The sequence below is a fragment of the Triticum aestivum genome, chromosome 2D, assembly GCF_018294505.1.
Source record: "Triticum aestivum cultivar Chinese Spring chromosome 2D, IWGSC CS RefSeq v2.1, whole genome shotgun sequence".
In the NCBI taxonomy this organism is placed as follows: Eukaryota; Viridiplantae; Streptophyta; class Magnoliopsida; order Poales; family Poaceae; genus Triticum; species Triticum aestivum.
Window position 1 is genome coordinate 629,544,804 of NC_057799.1, and position 14,828 is coordinate 629,559,631.

General features: G+C 49.1%; 1 protein-coding gene across 1 annotated transcript; it reads left to right on the top strand.

Moving 5' to 3' along the window:
* The first annotated feature begins 4,624 nt into the window (after positions 1-4,624).
* LOC123050574 (uncharacterized) lies at positions 4,625-7,020 on the top strand. The gene is made up of 3 exons (XM_044473349.1): positions 4,625-5,248; positions 5,394-5,620; positions 5,718-7,020. The coding sequence occupies exons 1-3, from the start codon at positions 4,750-4,752 to the stop codon at positions 6,939-6,941; spliced, it is 1,950 nt and encodes a 649-aa protein (XP_044329284.1). The 5' UTR covers positions 4,625-4,749; the 3' UTR covers positions 6,942-7,020.
* Positions 7,021-14,828: the final 7,808 nt, after the last annotated feature.

Below are 14,828 nucleotides of genomic sequence, written 5' to 3' on the forward strand. Positions count from 1 at the left end.
TCATCCAACTCCTCGATGGCCGGCGGTTGCCCGTGGGCTGCACAGAGCCGCCCGATAGTATCCGAGATCGACTGCAACGTGGGGATTGCCTCCCGTTTCTCTTGTTCCCTGTCTGCCGAGATCAAACTCTGCACTAGTTTGTCCATCTGCTCGCGCACCCGCTCGCGCAGCATACATATCTCCATGCCCATGCTGGTTGCTAATCGATTCTGTGGATACCCATGTAGGGTAGCTAGGGTATACAACGTATATATACTACTCCAGCTTACTAGCTAGGTTGGCAACTCAGTCAGACTAGGAACCGGTGTAGAGTTCCTAGTCAAAGCATGACCACATGGGCACGTGGTGGAGATGTGTTGTGAAGAAGCCAACACCTCGATCGAGCTGAGCTCTCCATGTATGTATGTATGTATGCACGCAGAGCTCTTGACGCCAACATAGTCAAAGCATGACCACATGGGCACGTGGTGGCGGCCGGACCTCCCTCGTGCTTAACTCGCAAAAGTAAACGGTCTAGTGGTCATGATACAGTAACAGACCAACACCACAGCTAGTCGTCGGCTCGATCGTCCTTAGTCCCCGCGAGCATAACCATCGCCTAATCAGGCGGCCAAGACGCCGCTCAAAATCTTCCCTCTCCCCACCCACGAAGATGGCGGCGCCAAGGATTAGAAAGCTCGTCATGGCGCATGGAGCTTTCGACTCCGTCCTCCTCCAAGGACGGGCACCGCATCCCGTGGGGCGTTGTCGTGAAGAAGCTCGCCGAGCTGTTCCGCTTCCTTGCATCCGCGTTCCCGGCGCTCGTCGCCGGGATCCAGGAGTGGGCCGCAGCAATGGAGCAGCGAGCGGGCTCCGCCTTGGCCGTCACCCTCCCGGCCGCGGCCATAGTGGCGATGGTCGTCCTCTGCTGCTGCTGTTGCGGGTACTTGGTGGCCGGCGGGCGGCACCGGCCGAGAGGGCCGAACGGGGAGGAGGTCTACGGCCGCGACGGGCCGGTGGTGAGGTACGGTGGCCGTGGCGGCGGTGGGTACAGAGGAGGGATCTTCAGCATGCACCCCAACAAGCCCATCGTGTGCTAGCTAGCTTTGCTATACATTTGTAGACCCAATATATGTGTACGCTATTTCTAAAAAATAAGGGACGTAACGCTACGTGTCGTCACGAGCCGCCGGATTTACCGCATCACACGGTCGAACGTGTCTTCATTCTGCAACACAGGTTTTGTTGCGGAATTATTTCTACAACACAGGTCTGGTTGCGGAATTATTTCTACAACACAGGTCTGGTTGCGGAATTATTTTTTCAACTCATGTTTTGTTGCAGACTTATTTCTGCAACACAGATCTTGTTGCGGATTTTGTTTGCAACATCAATTTTTTGTATTTTTTCGCAACTGAGGTTTTGTTGTTATTTTTTTGCATCTGAGGTCTTGTTGCAGAAAAAATCGTAAGAGAAGTTTTGTTGTAAAACGTAGACCCGTCATAGAGTATTGCAACACTGCATATGTTTCGGAGCATAGCTCTTGTTGCAAAAGCGAGTTTATTGATGATATGCGGGACGCGTCTCACGCAGGGAAGGTGACGGAGGCGGCCTAGTTATCCGCCAGTTGATGGTAAGTGTTTCCCCTTCCATATAGTGGTGGTGGGTTTGTGCAAATGAGTAAATAAAAATGAAATGTGGTACTAGTTTTTTTATTTAGGGTCCACAGATGTGATGTTTTTTTTTTGTTTTGCAATTTACTCGCCAAAGATGCATCCCACTGGTGGAAGTTGTCACCACGAATGTGTCCATAGGTAGGGGAAAAGGTGCACGTCGGGTAGCACACGAAGTTCACATCTCACTGCAGGGGTAGTTTTGGTGGTGAAAGCTGCACAACAACGGGTAGGGGAAAGTGGCATATTGACCGCGAGGTAGCTGGCCGGTGCGGCAGACAAAGTTGCACATCGTCTACTAGGTGGTTGGCCGGGGTAGCACACCAAGTTGCACATCTCACACAGTTTCGGTGGTGAACATCCACTGGTAGGGGAAAGTTGCACATTGACTACGAGGCAGTTGGCCGGTGCAGCAGACGAAGTTGCACATCGTCTACTAGGTGGTTGGCCGGGGTAGCGCACGAAGTTGCACATCTCACGGGCTGTGATAGTTTGGATGGTGAACATCCAAGGGCAGGGAAAAGTTGCACATCGACTACGAGGCACTTGGCCGGTGCAACAGACGAAGTTGCACATCGTCTACTAGGTGGTTGGTCGGGATAGCACACGAAGTTGCACATCTCACGGGTAGTGATAGTTTGGGTGGTGAACATCCAAGGGCAGGGAAAAGTCGCACATCGACTACAAGGCAGTTGACCGGTGTAGCAGATGGAGTTCCACATTGTCTGCTAGGTGGTTGGTCGCGGTAGCATACAAAGTTGTGTAGCAGACGGAGTTCCACATTGTCTACTAGGTGGTTGGTCGCGGTAGCATACAAAGTTGCACATCTCACGGGTAGTGGTAGTTTGGGTGGTGAAAATTGCACATCTCACGGGTAGCAGTAGTTTGGATGGTGAAAACTGCACATCTCACGAGTAGAGATAGTTTGGTTGGTGAAAAATGCACATCCACGGATAGGGGGAAATTACACATTGACTGCGAGGCAGTTGGCTGGTGCAGCAAAAGAAGTTGCGCATCGTTTGCTAGGCGGTTTCCTGGGGTAGCAGATGAAGTTGCACATTGATCACTACACAGTTGGCCGACGCAACAGACAAAGTTGCATATCTCTCTTGCATGGATTGTTGGGGTGGTAAAAACTGCACATTCACGGGGTAGGGGGGAAGTTGCACATCAACTACTAGGTAGTTGATCAGGACAACGCCCAAAGTGTTGGGAAACATAGTAGAAAACAAACGAAAATCCGCCCTACGGTCACCCAGGAACAATATGAAGATGCATAAATGGTTTGTATCACGATCGTTACCGAATCCGAGTAGCAGCGGAAATTGACGAGTCGGTGTAGATCATACTTGGAGTCCTCAGCCCGTAGATGAACGATCCCGGGAACCGCCCACTAACGGTCCCTCGAACGGAAGACCAAAAGCACAGACTCTCTACTTGGTTGCAAGCGTACGGTCTTCCCGATCCGTTAGGGCTTCGCCGTCTAGAGCTAATTGTCGCCGGAGAATTAGAGGTAGGAGATTAGAACCATACTAGACTTCTAATTATGAGGGTTAGAGGATCTAGGTCAAGCTCTAATAATCACCCAGGGTCAATTAGAACTAGAGAACTCGAGGAGGCTCCAAAACTTATGTATTCAGTAGTGCAAAATCCTTTAGTATATATAAGTTTGGAGGGTGAGAGGGGGCGCCACACAAGGAGGCAAGAGTGCCTCCTTGGTGCGCCGACCATAGGGGGAGGGAAAACCCTCCCCCACTCCAATTCACTGCCCCCCTAAGGAAAGGAGGGGGTTGCCTTCACCTCTTGGGCCCTGGTGGCCCAATTGTTTCCTCCACACTTGAACTTTTAAGGCCCGTTGATATTAAATTAAATATAAAAGCCTCCTAACAATTACTAAAGCCCTTATTATTAATTTAGCATCACTGGAAACATTTTTCATCTATATATATATTATTTATCTGTAATACCCGATAAACTCTGAAACCCTTCCGATGACCCTGAAACGCTTCCGGTTCCTCTCGAAACTATTTCACATATTAATGAAACAATTCAAAAAATAAATCGTCGATACTCTCATCCTACTAACACCTAGCGGATCACAATTACCTTAAGCTTGTGACCTCTTAGGTTCGGTAAAACATAGACATGAACGAAACCCCTTCGTTCAATGACCGATAGCGGAACCGTGGACGTCCATATCACTTCCTATGATTACACGAATGACATCAGGTGAACCTTTGGTTATCACATGATGTTCCCTTTGCTTCGCGATACTTTAAAAAATCCGAGATGCACCGGTATCCTCTTCCAGCTCGCTGTGTCGAGTTGTTCACTCTTCCAGGGAATTTTAATCGGCTTGCTCTTCTATGTGGGGGTTAGTGTTTGTCTTTTTTAGTAAAATATGAATATTAAGAAATAAATTTGGAAGCCTTTTAGAATTAAAATTATGAAGAAAAGTTTATAACCCTTAAAATAATAACAAAAAATTAAAAAAATTGACGTATTTGAAAAAATATTTGTGTTCTTGAAAGAAATATTTTTGTATTTAAAAATGTTCTTTAATTAAAAATAATATTCACTAAATTTTAAAATAATCTAGAATTTAAAACTATTCACAAATTTGGGAAAAATTCGTGGATTTTAAAAAATTATCATAAATTTCGAAAAAAGTTCTCAGATTAAAAACGTTGGAGTTATAAAATACAAAATATAAAAAGAAATAAAACGACGGCAAGACTTACGAAAAACAGAAAGAAAAAAAGGGAAAACAAAACACCCGAGTAAACGGTCCAGAACCACGGCCTGCAATAAAATAGTCCGAGACGAAAAAGGAAACCCTTCCAGCTCTTTAGGCCCATCTGGTGTAGGGTACACCGATTAGTTGCCGATATGGAGGAGAGGAGAGGAAGTCTTGCACCGATTCTTAGTCTGGTTGCCAACCTAGCTAGTATATATACGTTGTATACCCTGCACACAATCAATCGACGCGAAGGACGGACCCTACAGGGGTAAACACATAATCAATCGGGGCGATTAGATTCGAGTGCGCGCGTATCCACAGAATCGATTAGCAACCGATCTCTCCCAACCCAAATCGATGGGTGAGATGTTGGAGGATTCATCACGCGATGTCTCGACGGTGTTTCTCCAGGCCGAAGGTGAGCCAGAGGAGGCCAAGGGCGGGGCCGCCATGGACATGGAGATATGTATGCTGCGCGAGCGGGTGCGCGAGCAGATGGACAAACTAGTGCAGAGTTTGATCTCGGCAGACAAGGAACAAGAGAAACTGGAGGCAATCCCCACGTTGCAGTCCATCTCGGATACAATCGGGCGGCTCTGTGCAGCCCACGGCCAACCGGCCATCGACAGCGGCAACCTGAAGGAGGAGGAGGAAGAGGACCTTGATGAGACGGGCATGAGCGGCAGGGAAGGCAGAGTCGCGGAAGAACCGGTGGTCTACCGCGAACGCAATGCAGCCGCGGAGACCAACCCGGGAGCCGAGGAAGTCGACTACGCCGAGTACGAGGAGGAGGCCTTCGCTCGCTTCCGCACGGACTGGGAGCGTCGCAAAGGCAAACACTGCTTCGAAGATCTGAGTGAGTAAACATGCATCTAAATCTTCTGGGATTTTTGGTTCTCTTATTACTCGTTCCAATGGTTAATCTGTCTGTCTGGTCGCTCTTTATTTTTCTAATATAACACAAATTAACTTCCCTACTTAACTGGCATGCATGCATGCAGCCTTGATCAGTCCCATGCTCTTTACACACTACACGCCGGGATTCATGCCAATCCACGCCGTCCCCGCGAGGACCCTACAGATCTGTTCCATCAAAGTCACCGACGTGAAACTCTTCGAGTGGCCGCTGCAGGTGTACGGCGTGGTTGCTGCCAGAGATGCTGTGGATGAGCACCGCAACCCCATCTTTCTTCGTTCAAGGGATGACTGCCAAATCCTCAATGAAGCGGTATGTATACATACTATTCTTCTTCTTGTAGTTAGTTCTTGGAGGTTTGCCTTTGTTGAGTAGTTATTAATGGCAAATATGACCATGATGTTTGCAGGATCCTTTTCTATACCTGACTAGCCCAGTTCGTGCAATTATGTCAGAGAAGCCCGTTCACATTGAAATCCAACTCAAAGTAAAGGGCACAACGGCCTTCGAAGATAGAGCTTTGCTCAGTTATGTCTTTTATTATGATGGTGATTATTATGAAGCTAGTTTAAGTACGATCATCATTGAAAAGCACTCTTGCACACTAGAGTTAGGCGCCCAACAGCTTAAACGTTCAGTTCAAGCCACTATCTTTGGTGTTCATGTTGCTGATTACAAATCAAATCCTTTTGAGCATGGAGTTCGAGTGGTCTGCTCCTCACTATCTCAGCAGCACGACACCAAAGACGCCGATGAGTCCCCATCTATGGAAGTTGTGTTGCTTGATTCGAAAGTTGAAAGAAAGTGCGTAGTGAAACGTGGTTACCTCAATCTGTCAAGGCAAGTAGTTTCTGTAAACTTGAGTGGAAAGCTTAAAGTTCTCATTCAAGCATACACACCATCCGGGGAAATCATGACACAGGGTCATGTCTTCGTCATGCCCAAAACAAGCAACACCAGTCAACATGCATGTGACCTTGATGGCTTCAAGGTGGAGTTTACCGTTGCATGGTCCTTTCTTGTTCAAGATGAGGAGCATATCTTGATGAATGGGCGTGTGGATCCTTTGGCCCCGTGTCCTTCAGAACCCTCCCTTTTCCTCAAGGAGACGACAGCGAAACCGACAAAGGTAGTACAGAAATGGCAACCTCCTGATCATCCTTTAATCAAGGTCAATGTGGATGCTTCTTTCCATGAAGTAGCACAACAAGGTGGCACGGGACTGGGCATTCGCAATCACGAGGGCACTTTGCTACGTGCCCAAGCAATATGGTATGATGCAGGGCTTAGCGCAATGGCCATGGAGGCTTACGCAATCCGAGATGGGGTCCAAATGGCACGCAACATTGGTATGCGGAAGGTGATAGTTGAAACCAATGCCCAAACAGTGGCGAACATGTGGAATGCTAGATGTTTCGATCATTCTGAGATAGCTGCCACTTTGCATGAAATACGAAAGCTTTGTTGGAATCTAGAGGAGTTTCGCTTAGTATTCACGACGAGGGAAGCGAATGAATTGGCCCATCTTTGTGCACAACAATGTAGTGCCTCTAGGAGAAGGTGTTTATGGATCAATTATATCCCAGCCTTCCTTGCCGATTGTGTAAGGAAAGAATGTAATCCCACTATATGATCAATGAAGCTCTTGAGTCTTCTAGAAAAAACCCGGCTAGCATGCTATTTATATATTGAGAAAAGTATGTTTTCGGTCCCTCAAGTTTACCAAAAGTCTACATTTGGTCTCTCAAGATTTTTTGGATGACATTTAGTCCCTCATCTTTCAAAACCGGGCAACTTTCGTCGAAAACCAGAAATGCGAGGAAAACCGCTGACGTGTCAATTGGTTTTCTCCTCCCATCTCTCTCCCAAATAGCAGCAGCCATTTTCTCGGACACCTTGTGTGCGCTCACCCTGCACACGAACGGCGCAGAGGTCGGCGGACATCTGACATCTCCACGCTCCTGCCTGTGCAACTGCACAGGTCGCCTCGCTTCCGCTTCGTGCCGCTGCCGCACTTAGATGGGCCGTAAGACGGCGCCAATTCCACGCCGATGTGCCGCTCGTGAAGATCAAGCTCGTCAAGAAGGCCATGGACAAGCTCACAGCCCCGCTCGCCGCATTCCCCGCAGATGCCGTTGGCGTTGAGAGGAGGTGCTTCTCCTGCCCCCCACCTCCACCGCCATGGCAAAAAGCTTCTGCTGCCATCGGGATCAAGGATGTGGCGGGGTGCTGGGCAACCCACCGCACCTCGCGCAAGGAACACCGAACACATGGGCGCTGCAGCTCATGCGGTTGTGGCTACACACACGGCTTGCGCGACAACCAATGTTGATAGGAGCGACGTGCTCGGCAAAATGGCGAGTACGAGCAGGCAAGCAAGCTGGAATGCGATGCAGGGCGACGACGGCATGACCTCGTCGGCCTCTCTGCTGGTGCCGGCGGCAGCGAGCAGGGTGTTGCTGGTGTCGTTCGCTGACGAGGATCGTCACCCACACCAAAAACGACCCCGGCTGGCGGCAAGCCATCTCCCGCTGCTCGACAGTCCCGACGGGGGAGTCTGCTGGTCCTGCGGTGGCACGGGTGCTGGCGCTGACCCTGCCGACCGAAGCATGTCCATTGTGAGCGCTGGTGCTTTGCGATGGCGCGTACGACTCTATGCCATTGGTAACCACCCCCATCCTCCGCGCTGGCTAGCAGAGCAGCCCGCGATGCGGCCATGGCAGCGTGTGGTAGCTAGCAAGGCAACCGTTGGTGGCAGCACGTGGCTTTTCCTCGTGCATTGATGACCGTGGTGCAGGCGTGCAGCAGCTATCACTAGCGCATGATGGCCAGCCTAGAGCTCAACGTCGTTGTTGGTGTGCAGGGGGAATGCACGGAAGGTGCTCGAGAAAATGATGCTGCTGCATGAGAGAGAGAGGAGATAGAAAACCAGTGACACATCAGCGGTTTTCCTCTTATGTTCGGTTTTGGACGAAATGTCTCCGGTTTTAAAACATGAGGGACTAAATGTAGACAAAAAAAGTTGAGGGACAAGATATTAACTTCTTGTAAATTTGAGGGACCAAAAACATACTTTTCTCTTAGATAATTGATCAGCTAACAGACAGAATTTCACGCGCTATCTCACAACACACATCATAAAAAGAAGACCAACACTCGTCCTTTTCGTTTGCTCTCTCTCTCTAGAAGAAAACTTGTTTCTCGTCCAAGCACAAAGATGACGGAGTTGAGGATCGGGAACTCGATCAAATATGACAGGCCCTAGAATCCTGGCGAGGCGAGCGACAGCCAACAATCACTTCCTCTGGTAGAATACAGTTGTACTAGAAGTTGTACCACACGATGATACTAAGTTGGCTAGATGGTAGTTATGCTTAAGTTAATCTGTTTTTGCTCTTTGTTGGCATCCGCACTAGATATAGTTGCACATATATTAGTCCTCAGTTCGATATGACCATACATGACGATACTAAATTTAGCGAAAGGCACGACGTTTTAAGCTCGCCCAACTGCTACTGCGAATTGAAAGCATACCAATGCTACAAGTAGACCGCATGGCATACATGGGTAAGAGAAAAGTTGCACATCGACCGCTAGTCAATTGGCGGGGCGGCATACGAGAAGTTGCACTTCGGTTGAGGGGGTTGTACACTATCTTCCGGAGTTGTACACTCTTCTTTGCATAGTCGCACATGCACGTCTTCAGAAGTTGCACACTCTAGTTGGCATAGTTGCACATGCATGGCAACAGAGTCGCACAATCTCGTCTGCATAGTCGAACATGAATTGCTGTGGGAGGTGCTCATGCCTGGCCGTGGAGTTGCACACTCTCGTCGGCATAGTCGCACATGCATGGTCATAGAATCGCACAATCTCGTTCGGATAGTCGCACACGAATTATCGTGGGAGGTGCTCACGCCTGGCTGCGGAGTTACACACTCTCGTCGGCATAGTCGCACATGCATGGCACATAGTCGCACAATCTCGTCCGGATAGTCGCACATGAATTGTTGTGGGAGGTCCTCACGCCCGACAGCGGAGTTGCACACTCTTGTCGGCATAGTCGCACATGCATGGCCACAGAGTCGCATAATCTCGTCTGCATAGTCGCACATGAATTGCTGTGGGAGGTGCTCATGCCTGGCCTCGGAGTTGCACACTCTCGTCGGCATAGTCGCACATGCATGGCCACAGAGTCGCACAATCTCGTCCGGATAGTCGCACACGAATTGTCGTGGGAGGTGCTCACGCCTGGCTGCGGAGTTACACACTCTCGTCGGCATAGGCACACATGCATGGCCACAGAGTCGCACAATCTCGTCCAGATAGTCGCACATCAATTACTAAAGGTGGTGCTCACGCCCGACCGCGGAGTTGCACAGTCTTGTCGGCATAGTCGCACATGCAAGGCCACAGAGTCGCACAATCTCGTCTGCATAGTCGCACATGAATTGTTGTGGGAGGAGTTCATGCCTGGACGCGGAGTTGCACACTCCCGTCGGCATAGTCGCACATGCATGGCCACATAGTCGCACATCTCGTCCGGATAGTCGCACACGAATTGTCGTGTAGGTGCTCACACCTGGCTGCGGAGTTACACACTCTCGTCGGCATAGTCGCACATGCATCCCGACAGAGTCGCACAATCTCGTCCAAATAGTCGCACATGAATTGCTGTGGGAGGTGCTCACGCCCGACCGCGGAGTTGCACACTCTTGTCGGCATAGTTACACATGCATGGTCACAGAGTCGCACAATTTCATCCGCATAGTCGCACACGAATTGCTGTGGGAGGTGCTCAAGCCTGGCTGCTGAGTTGCACTCTCGTCGGCATAGTCACACATGCATGGCCACAGAGTCGCACAATCTCGTTCGGATAGTCGCACACGAATTGTCGTGGGAGGTGCTCACGCCTGGCTACGGAGTTACACACTCTCGTCGGCATAGTCGCACATGCATGGCCACAGAGTCGCACAATCTCGTCCGGATAGTCGCACATGAATTGCCATGGGAGGTGTTCACGCCTGGCCGCGGAGTTGCACACTCTAGTCGGCATAGTCGCACATGCTTGTCCACAGAGTCGCACAATCTCGTCCGGATTGTCACACACGAATTGTCGTGGGAGGTGCTCACGTCTGGCCGCGGAATTGCACGCTCTCGTCGGCATAGTCGCACATGCATGACCACAGAGTCGCACAATCTCGTCTACATAGTCGCACACGAATTGCTGTGGGCACTCTCGTCGGCATGGTCGCACATGCATTGCCGCAGAGTCGCACAATCTCGTCTGCATAGTTGCACACGAATGTCGTGGAAGGTGATCACGGGTGGCTGCGGAGTTGCACACTTTCATCGGTATAGTGGCACACGCATGGCCACAGAGTCGCACAATCTCGTCCGGATAGTCGCACACGAATTGCCGTAGGAGGTATTCACGCGTGGCCGCGGAGTTGCACAATCTCGTCGGCATATTCGCACATGCATGGCCACAGAGTCGCACAATCTTGTCTGCATAGTCGCACACGAATTGCCGTTGGAGGTGTTCACGCCTGGCCGCGGAGTTGCACACTCTCATCGGCATGGTCGCACATGCATGGCCACAGAGTCGCACAATCTCGTCCGGATAGTCGCACACGAATTGTCGTGGGAGGTGTTCACGCCTGGCCGCGGAGTTGCACACTCTAGTCGGCATAGTCGCACATGCATGGCCATAGAGTCGCACAATCTCGTCCGGATAGTCGCACACGAATTGTTGTGGGTGGTGCTCACCCCTGGCTGCGGAGTTACACACTCTCGCCGGCATGGTCGCACATGCATGGCCGCAGAGTCGCGCAATCTTGTCCGGATAGTCGCACACGAATTGCTGTGGGAGATCCTCACGCCTGGCCGCGGAATTACACACTCTCATCGGCATAGTCGCACATACATGGCCACAGAGTCGCACAATCTCGTCGGGATAGTCGCACACGAACTGTCATGGGTGGTGTTCATGTCTTGCCGCGGAGTTGCAGACTCTCGTCGGCATAGTCGCACATGCATGGCCACAGATTCGCACAATCTCGTATGCATAGTCGCACATGAATTGCCGTCGGAGGTGCTCACTCTCGGCCGCGGAGATGCACACTATCGTCGGCATAGTCGCACATGCATGTCCCTAGAGTCGCACAATCTTGTCTAGATAGTCGCACACGAATTTGTGTGGGAGGTGCTCACGCCCGGCCGCGGAGTTGCACACTCTCTTCAGCATAGTCGCACATGTGATTTTGTAATACTCACGCCCGGCCGCGGGGCTGCACACACGCGGCGACTACCTGACAGTTGGCCAGGGCATCGGGACAGCTGCTGAAATTGCACAATTCACTGTTAGAGAGTAGTATGGGGTGGTGACATTAGTGAAAATTGCATGTCCACAGTTACAGGAAAAAGTTGCACATCATTTGTCAGTTAGTTGCACATCGACGGCTAAACAGTTGCACCAAACGAAGACTAAGTTGCACAAAAAAATCATCAAAACATACACATGCGCGATCTAGTTTCGAAGAGCACGTCGCGAGGCTTCCAACGGTGAAAACGGATCTTAATTTCGACACGCGGTTTCAAAGTTATGACTTTTTAAAAATTTGAAAACTCGAATTAAATGCGTTCACACCTATTAACATGGATGCTTTTGTAATACTTTTTTCTTACATGGTACTTATGGATTAATTTTTTATATACCAATTAGGGGGGGCAAACTATTAACTTTTATGGATCAGGGGACAAAAATATTCCAGTTTAAGCCGGCCGCTCGCGTAGGCTAAGCGAGCAGCCGGCCGCTCGGTAGACTCGCCCAACAAAAAATTAATGTCTCAAATTGTTTTTACCAAGTTGCGCATGGGAGGGTGAAGGGTAGACTCACATCTTTTTTACAGTTAAAAAAATGAGGATGTAGAGGCTTGTTGTGCAGATAAATGATCAAACATCAAATACATACTGTGTAATAATTCATCCGGGTCGAAAGAGAAATTTACAACGATGCAGTGCAGCAAAAGATTACAATCTTAAGATGTATCGATTATTTTTTGGAAAACTCTTATTATCTACCGACTGATTTGTTTCTCGCGTAAACCGCCTCCTCAAGGTGACACGTGCTCGGTCCCACACACCGCATCTCTCCCAGCCTTATCTTTTCTCCACGACTTTTCTCACCCGCAACTTATCTTCTCCATTTATCTTGCATCGCAACTGCCCCGGGCGACACGGGCGGCCGCCCAACTCCGCCGCCTCGGGCTCCTCCTCTTATTCCTCCCCTCCTCGCCGTCGCCGGTCGGCTGCGCCAGACAAAGCCCCAGCGGCCGACGGTGGCGGCGGGAGATCTTCTCGTCCTTCAGTTCAACTCAGCGGCAGATCCGGCCTGTTATGGTTGGAGGCATCCATGCGGGATGCAGCCGGCTCTTTCGCTCAGATCTGGCCATGGAGGGCCGGCAACGCGTGGCCCTGAGGCCATTGTCGTCCGCTCGTCCTCGTGCATCTAAGGCTGCAGCGGCTCCTAAGGAAGTGGTGGTCACGATCTAAACACCACTAGCAACGCTAGCAGCAACATCAGATTCCAAGGCCATGGTGGTGTCTAGCAGGCCAAGGGTCTTTGGTCCGGGTCCGGCGAGGGTGGCATTGCCTACCACGTGGCAGATGTGGCGATCGGTGCACGTTCCATGTTGGCCCCTTGTCCTTGTTGACCACTCCGGCCTGCAGCGTGGACCTCACTCGGGATTGCGGTGGCCACCGAAAGATCTTAGTGGGGTTTCTCTCTTCAGATCCGGTGGTGACTTCATGACAAGATGCAAACTATGTATGATGGCTTGACGCAGAGAGATGTTGGTGGAGTGGCGGTAGTCATACATCACATGCAGCTGCTGGGTCGTGGAAAAGTGGCGGTGCACTAGTGCAAAACCGGGATGTATCACCGGTTCGTATGGGCCTTTAGTGCCAGTTCCGCAACCGGCACTAAAGAGTGGGGACTAAAGGTCCCCCCCTTTAGTACCAGTTCGGCACGAACCGGCACTAAAGTGCACCCACGTGGCACGAGCCAGCGCCGGGGGCGGGGAGCCCTTTACTACCGGTTGGTAACACCTGTTACCAACCGGTACTATAATATTTGAGGGGATTTTGGTTTTATTTTTATTTTTCCTTTAATTTTGTGTTTTCCATTTAATATTTTTTTATTTGGTGGTATTTTACGATACTACATATTGTACACGTTATGCATATATATATATATATATATATATATATATATATATATATATATATATATATATATCATCGAATGTCTCACAACCACCATTATTCACACATACACATGCATGTATATATATACAATTAGGTATATATACAATTTCTCCTACATGTTGCCTTGGTGCCTTCGGAGCATGATGACAAGTGGTTCATGGGGGCGGTAGTGGGTAATAGTATTGTCCTTTGGGATCTATGATCTTGTCGAGCAAAAATCCCGCTATTTCCTCTTGAAGTGCTCGTATGCGCTCCGTTGGTAGGAGCTTCTCCCGCACGTCTTTGAACTGTTAAGAAGGAGATCAATATGCATGCATGTGTATTAGTTATGTGACTAGATATCGATAATCATGTAAAAATTGTGAATAGTGTTCTGTCAAACGTACCCATTGCTGTCTATCAGATTTGCTCCTTTCGGACGCCATCATGCGAATGTTCTCGCAAACGTAGAATGCACACACATCAGTCCCCGACGCCTGCTTCACCGCCTTTACGAGAATTGAATTTAATCAGGTAATAATTAATCAAGCATGATATTAATTAATGGTATTGAAACAAGAATTAAAGAGATGGTAGCTAGCTAGTACTACTTAATTACTTACCTTGGGTCGATACCAAAACAGCTTTCTGGCCCTTTGCCTGGAGTCACCTTGATGAACTTTGCCCAAGCCCTGCCCGCCGGCAAAGAAAATTAATAAAGGGGTTATTAAATAGTTCATATCAGGAAATGACGAACTAAATAGGTCGAGATATAGCTAATAATGATTGAAATTACCTGTTGACTATCCCCTTCAAGATGGTGTAGTCACTTTATTTTTTAAGTAGTGAGACCAGTACTTCAACTTTTCCTTCTTCAACTTTAATGTCTAACAAGATCCAGTGCTAACTGCATGCGCACACGTTTGCATGTCTTAATTAAGCAGGCATGTGCATAACACTAATCAACTACCCTAAACCATATACACTTAATTATTAACATCTAGCTAGCTAGTAAGCAAAAACAGAATTTGTAGTACAAGACAGTGTGACTCACAGGAAGTTGTAAGGAAGTAGTATATCTTCATTTCTATTGAGGCGCTTCAAGAACTCTAGCATTTTATTCTCTACATCTTGTCTATACCATTCCAATTTCCATGTGTATTCATTAACGGTATTTGGGTCAATGAACCCAATGCCATAGCGTCTAGCTTTTTTCATTTCATAGATCTTCATCCTGCATAATACCACATAAAATAATATAGGGAGGATAATT